We start from the raw sequence: 7,090 nt of genomic DNA on the forward strand, positions 1-7,090 counted from the left end.
TTTTTTTTACAGGACAGTCTCCTTTTCATCTTTAGATTATTACTTTTTTTTAAGGTTCTGAGCAAACTTTACGAGATAAAGTTGAAAAGCCAAACGTACAAGAAGACATCCTTATATTAAATTTGGAAAAGATCAACAACTACAAAATTGAAAAGTTCAGTAAGTTTCTGCGCAAGAGCAGAATGCATGTAAACAAGTCGATTGTTTCAACAAATGTCTAAAATCAGGTAACGCTGCGTCGCAGGCTTACCGCCCACACTGGGAGTGAACAGGTAAGAGGTAGGCAAGGAAACGTTTCCGAAGGGCAGTGACAGAGAAGAACAAGAACTTGAAGCCACGGCTTTATTATGACAACATAATTCTTTTTATTAGAGCTCAACTTTCCTGGGGAGTTCATACCAAAGAAAAGAACTTGCTTTTGTATATTAGTCAAGTGGGGAAGACCTTGACAATATGTTTCCACAAGTGTATGAGCGATCAAAACGACACAATAACAACACAACACATGAAAACACTTAACGCAGTAGTCTAATATTTCTATAAAAATGCAGTGGCTTACACTTAAACTCATTTTGAAGGACCTGCACTGAAACACTGAGGCCTTCCGACCATCAAGAGGTTTTGCGGTAGACTGTACGACTAAGACTAATCACACTGATTAGGAAGAAAACCACTTAAACGCTGCTCATGGACGAAATCCACAAAAGCCGTCTGTATTTTAGACCCTGTTTCGTGGGACTGTACAGATAAGTCCTCAGTTCGCAATACCTCCAAAAGTGAGAAAGGCGTCAGTTTTGCAGTGTATGTAATATCACATTTCGTATTTCGCACAGATACAACCGATTTTTCTCCATCGTTTATCAGTAGGAGTGCAAAAGTTTTTGGCAAGTTTTGTGACTCTCACCCGAGAGAAAACAAAGACTCCCTGGTGCGTCCAAGTGCCGAGTGCGTCACGCGTACTTACTGATGGAAAGTGCGAAGGCCGAGGGGCTACAGTAATGGCACGCGTTACTTGGGTCTCCAGTTGATGTTGCCCAGGCCTTGGAAACTGCGTTTCAGAGCTCCGCTATCGGCCCAGGCGGAGTTGTGATACTGGTCGTCATTGTCCTGCTCAAGTTTCTGCAACAAACCAACAAGCGAGACAGTTAGGGCCTGCGCCACCTTCGACGTACACTGCAGCGCCGCCACCGCTAGCGCTGCGCGGTTCCTTTCGCATGACACTTTAAAATCGAAATGCGGCTCGGGTGCTGGGCTGGCGCGCTAGCCCGGCGGAACTGATATTGCCGTCACAGTTTTCGCAAAGTTTCGCGCACTGCGCCGCGACCTCCGTTTGTCCCTTTTCATTTAACGTGTCGCTTGCAAGTTCTCCGGCCGTCAGCGGCACACCGCGCTCAGTTTGGGAAGAGGGGTGGGGGAGGAGGGGGGAGGGGGTCCTTGCGGGGGAGGGGGCCCAGGGACCCCAGAGCCAGCCAGGGCCAGCCAGGGCCCAGGGGTCGAGGGATCGGTGCAGTGGCCCGGTCCCCTGGCAACTTGCTCCCCCGAGTAGAACCCCTCGTTTGTGATGCTGTGTGCCAACGTGTTGCGAGGGGTGGGGGTGCTGGCCTGCCTGCCTGCCCGCCTGCCTGCCGCCCCAGCCCGGCCAGGCTTACACTGTGTCGGCCACAGCGCGGCTAGCGGCGCTGCTGTGGGGGACGCCGATCCCAGTTGCAAGGGCTCTTGTTTTACAAACCGGGACAATCTGCTTCATGCCTGATCCTCGCCACTGACCATTGTTACTGCAGCGTGCTCGGTCCCGGCCGAGCTTTTCAATCGGCCGAGCGTGGGACCGGCAGCAGCCGGCAGCAGCCGGCAGCACTCGGTGCCCTGGGTGGGTCCCTGTCTCTGGGACGCCGATCGCAACGACTGCAATGCACCGCGGGGCGGGGCGGGGCGGGGCGCCGTCCGCATGCAACCCGATGCATAAACATGGCGGCATTTACATGGCAGAGTGCGTTTCGCTCCGGGCCGCCGTAAAGGTAGGCCCCGCCCGGCCCCGCCCGGCCCCGCCCCGCCGTGCCACTGGCCTTTCACTACGCCACATTTCGCGGGGGAGCGGCACGCAACTCGAAGTGCTCAATCCGGTGTCTCGCGGCTGGAAAAGCGTGGGGCGGGTCTTGCACCCACGGCCCCAGGGCGTCACGCACGCCAAGGCGGGGCCTGCCTTACGGCGCCAAGGGGAAACAAAAACAAAAGCAGCAAGTCGACGGGAAACACGGCGTCGTTGGAGTCCGGCCCGACCGACCGCGCAGGAGGCAGTCTCGACATTGCACGGCGCAGCGAGGCGTGGCGCGGCGCGGCGCCCAGTCATGGCGCTGAATTTCTCATAGCCCCCGCCAAATGAAGCTCCTTGAGGGCACGCCGGGGCCGGCCGGCCGCAGAAGGGGGCCGAAGCGCGCCGAAGGGCCGCGGCCAACCTCAATGAGTCGTCATGGGCAGGTTTTACGAGCCACCGGGCAGTGCCGGCAGTGCCACTCCCCCTCGCACTCATGCGCCGTTCCGTGGGTGCGAGAGAGACGGGGCGACGAAGCCCGGCAGCGCGGCGCAGCGCGGCATCAAATATGCGGCGGCCGGGATAAGGGCCTCTCCCCTTCACGCGCCCCCACCCTACAGTGGGCCAGAAGACCGGTGGAGGCGGCTAAAACTCTAGACGCGTTTTGAGCTCCACCGGTCTTCTGGCCCACTGTGCCCCGCAGGCGCACGCGATGGTGGTGACCACGGCGCTCCTCGCCAGTCAATCGATATGGCGAAACAAGTTAAAGCGCTCCAGCCGCGACAACGGACATGGACAGCGGAAGACGACTAGACGGCAGGACGTCGGACAGCCGGACAACGGACAGCGACGCCGACAGCGACACGGACAGCACGACAGAGGACAGCCGGACAGACGGACAGACGGACAGCCGGACAGACGGACAGACGGACAGCCGGACAGACGGACAGACGGACAGACGGACAGACGGACAGACGGACAGACGGACAGACGGACAGACGGACAGACGGACAGAGGGACAGACGGACAGACGGACAGTGAGGGCAGCGGAACGGGAATTAAAAAGGAAGGCCCGCGGGGAGGCGCAGGCATTACCGACGCTTGAATTAATGAGAGCCAAAGCGAAGGCCGAGGGGTGCGGACCCGCAGGGTCGCGGCGAAACCGGAACCGGCACCGAAACCGGAAGGGGTCACCCATAAATTCCGCAATTATGACGCGCCGCGCCGCCGCGCCCCCGGCGTCGCCCGGCGTGGCCGATATCCCAGTGATGCTCGCTCAGGGTCGGCATCCGGGGCCGTTACCCACCGCGTCCGCTCCGACAACACTTTCTGTCATGCGATACGCGTGGGCAGGCCAGCCAGCCCAGCGCCTCGGAGAACTGGACAAGAGCGGTAAACAGGCGGAGTGTTTGTCTTGCTTCCGATCAATGGTCAGTCTCGTCAGCCGGAGCCATACCGAACAGCGCGCTCTCTCGCACTCACGGGGCGGTCCGTAGGGGCGGGAGCGACAGAGCGACCTCATGGAATCACTGTTTCGGATTCAGTCCTGCGTGCAGCGCGGCGCGGCGCGCCGGGTGACTCTGGCACTACACTCCTCGCGTTTCGCCATGAAATATTTGTGCTTTCACCGGTCGATGCGATTGGGGAGGACGGCGCGGGGGTTGGGGGAGCGACGCCGGCGGAAAGTGGGCAAAAGTGCTGAAAATAGCACCGCGCGGGTTTCGAACCCGGGCCGCCGCGGTGAGCCGGGTACCTGCGGCGCGGCCTGAGGCCGAGGTGCGAGGGAAAGTGACAGTGAGGGACTGGGCCCTGTCACGAGTGCGTGCGTCGTAGCGCAGTCCCAGCGGGCCCGCTCCCTCGCGTGGTCACCGAGGCCCCGAAGCAACACGACAAATCCACAGAGCACTGCGGCCGGCGGCGGCAGCACTGCAGCACGCCACTACACCGGAAGGGGCAGCCGTACGTCTGGCCGCCCCGCCCCGCCCCGCCCCGGCCACGCACCGCACACCACGCCGGAAACGCGCAGAAAGGCCGGGAAAGAGCAAGGAGCCCTCCCCGTCATTATAAACCAATGGGATTGCAGGACGCCCTTCGCGTGCCGCGGCTTGCCTGCGGGCAGCCTGGGCACGCCTTGGGCCACGCCGCCGCGCCGCGCGCGCAGTCCGTCGGAAAGGAAGGAACTAGAAAGCTCCACGTGAGTGGCTGGCTTACCCGTGCGGAGTGCCGATGCTGCCCACGCAGTTGCCCATCGAGTTGGACGTGACGATGCACGCGTCCATGACGCTGTCCCTCGACATCTCGTCCACCATGGCCACCTTGAGCTGGTGGCCGAAGCTCGCCATGTCGTCCCGGAACACCTCGCTGATCGGCGTGATGCCCCCCGACGTGCCTCCGGGCAGCGGCGACCCGGGCAGGGGCGTGTTCTCGACGCCGGTGGCGTTGGCGTCGTCCTCGGTGGCGTAGATCTTGAAGTACGCCACCGTCAGGTAGATGATGGAGATGATGAAGGAGGGGATGGGGATCGCCATGGCGTAAACCAGGTTCATGTACACCTGCCACATGTCCAGGTCATCGATGACCAGCCCCGGGTCGATCTTGCTGTAGAAGCACGTGAAGTTGGTGCCGATCTCGCGGTACTTCTTGAGGAAGACGGAGCAGTTGAGCATGGGCGGATATCCACAGCCCTTGACGTTGGGGAACAGGCGCGCGCCCACGAAGTACCACTCCGAGTCGTTGCCCTGGAGCCCGGTGGGGGTGGCGCCGTCCAGGACGTCCATGGACGCGTCGAGCGCCGCGTCCAGGTCGTGCAGCCCCCGCGCCGCGTCCATGTCCAGGTCGTCGTCGATGGAGGCGATCACGGGGTAGTCGTCCACGGGGGGCTCGTCGTTGCGCGGCGCGAGGGGCTGGTGGTCCCGGTCCTGCCAGCGCTGCCGCGTCGACCACCAGTCCTCGTCCCGGCGGCTGGCCCAGCGCCGCGCCCTGCCTGGGCCGCCAGGGCCGCCAGGGCCCTCGGCCGCCACGGCCGACATGACGGCCCCGCCCGCCCACACGACGGCCTCGTCGACGTCCGCGTCGGGGTGCCGCCGCCGTCGCTTCCGGCGCCGCACGTCGTTGGTGTCATCGGCCTTGCCGGCCTGGCTGGCCCAGTCCACGATCTTGTAGTTGACGCGGATCTGCGTGCAGTCGTACACCTCGCGCGTGCAGCCCTCGCGGCACGACGCCCACGAGCAGTTGGACGCGCCGCGGAACGACGACGTGTCCACCGTCACGCACAGCGCGGGCACCGGCGCGAACTGCATGAAGATGGTGGTGAAGGCCGGGTCGATGACGAACGGCACCAGGAAGAGGAAGGCGAACAGGCTGAAGGTCCCCAGCAGGATGAAGAAGGCCGTCGTGTAGAACAGCAGCTTCTCCAGGAACGTCTTGGGGATGGGGATGATCTCGGCGATGGCCGCCTCGCCCTCCGCCATGACGTGGGTGAGGTTGGGGGTTGTGGCAGCTCAGGCCAAGGCTCAGGCCGCTCGCACCGAGGCTCGCATGGCCCGGCCGGCCGGGCAGTGCACTGTAGTGCCGGGCAGGAGGGAGCCTGCCAGGGAGGGGCGACCCGCCCGCCCGCCCCCCCGGCGCACCGCGCGCCCGCCGCCACCAAGACCAGCAAGACCAGCACGGACGGCTAGCGCGCCGGTGAGACGTTATCGCGCGCCGCGCCCCGCCACGCGCCGGGCAGGCGCGCCCGCACGCCCGCTGCCTCGCCCGCTGCCTCGCGTCGCCGTCGGTCGTGCTGCACCCCCTGCGGACGGTGTCGCCCGGAGCCGCTCGCCCGCCACTCCTGCTGCAGCGCCAGCAGCGACAGCAGCGAGGGCGTCCGTCGCGAGGAGCATCCTGTCCTGCACGGGCAGCGCCAAGAGCGTCACACACGCACACACACACATGCACTCGAGGTGGTCGTCCGGGAAAGCCGATACAAGAGTACGGAATGCGTCACGTCGGTCCGCCCCGCCCGCCTGCCTCAAGACGTTCGGTGGAGATTGGTCGAGCAAACAGTGGCAGCCCTGGGTGCCACTTCCTTGGTTATCGCGTGAAAAGGAAAACTATAAACCTGACCAAAAAAAGGGGCGCCAGTCGGGGATCGAACCGCGGCGCGCCGTCGCGCCCGGCTGCAAACAATGCACCGCGTCTTGCCAGAGTTTGTCCATTAAGCTGCAAGTTTAACCATTACTCAAATTCCCCGGCACCGGGACGAGTGAAGGCCGCTCTTCCCCTCCCCCAGAGAGCCGGGGACGTCCTTGGGCAGCTGGAAGCCACGCGAGACAGAGTCGAGTCCACGGCCGAGCGCCGAGCGAGCGGAGCACAGTGGGCCAGAAGACCGGTGGACGCAGCCAAAACTCCAGACGCGTTTTGAGCTCCTGAGTTGCTAAACAGGACTCGAACCGGGCGTGTGACCCCACCAATGGATTCCTCGTTCGCAGAGCAAGCCATAGGTTGGGTCAAACGTTCGGCTCGGGTCCCATTTAGCGACTCTGGAGCACAAAACGCGGCTGGAGTTTTGGCCGCCTCCGCCGGTCTTCTGGCCCACTGTGCCGAGGCGAGGCGGGAGGAGAGCAGTTTCCTCGAATTTCCTGGCGCCGACAACAAAGCTGGTCCCGGGCAGTCCCGTCCGGGGCCTCCGGGCCGTCGACAAACAGTGCGGGGTCTATGGACACGCGTGCTCTCCATGGCCATCGCCATGGCGCAGTAAATACACTGTACAGCCTCCGACAACAACGACACGTCGGGCACGAGAAGGGAGGGACGGAGGGACGACGACGTACAGCAGTCGTCGTTGTGTCCTCGTCTGTCCGTCCGCCGGGCCGACAGACCGGCAGACAGACAGACGGAGACAGACAGGAAGGAAAGGGGCAGACACGCGAGCGGGCCGAGCGGACAGCAGCCAATCAAATGGCTGCGGTCAGCCTGAGGGTTGGAATGGCGTTTCGCCGGTCCGGCGCCGTGTCGCTCGGCTTGGCGGGGTGCGGCGCGGCTTGCCAGGCCTGCCAGGCCTGCCCCGCCGGTGGTTAGGCC

General features: G+C 63.0%; 1 protein-coding gene across 1 annotated transcript; it reads right to left on the reverse strand.

Annotated features, from left to right (window-relative positions):
* Nucleotides 1-5,625, reverse strand: LOC117652394 (protein tipE). Its single transcript, XM_034397268.1, has 2 exons — nt 4,241-5,625; nt 1-1,119 (listed from the first exon to the last, which is right to left on the reverse strand). The coding sequence occupies exons 1-2, from the start codon at nt 5,497-5,499 to the stop codon at nt 1,056-1,058; spliced, it is 1,323 nt and encodes a 440-aa protein (XP_034253159.1). The 5' UTR covers nt 5,500-5,625; the 3' UTR covers nt 1-1,055.
* Nucleotides 5,626-7,090: the final 1,465 nt, after the last annotated feature.

This window comes from Thrips palmi, unplaced genomic scaffold (assembly GCF_012932325.1).
Source record: "Thrips palmi isolate BJ-2018 unplaced genomic scaffold, TpBJ-2018v1 HiC_scaffold_7, whole genome shotgun sequence".
In the NCBI taxonomy this organism is placed as follows: domain Eukaryota; kingdom Metazoa; phylum Arthropoda; class Insecta; order Thysanoptera; family Thripidae; genus Thrips; species Thrips palmi.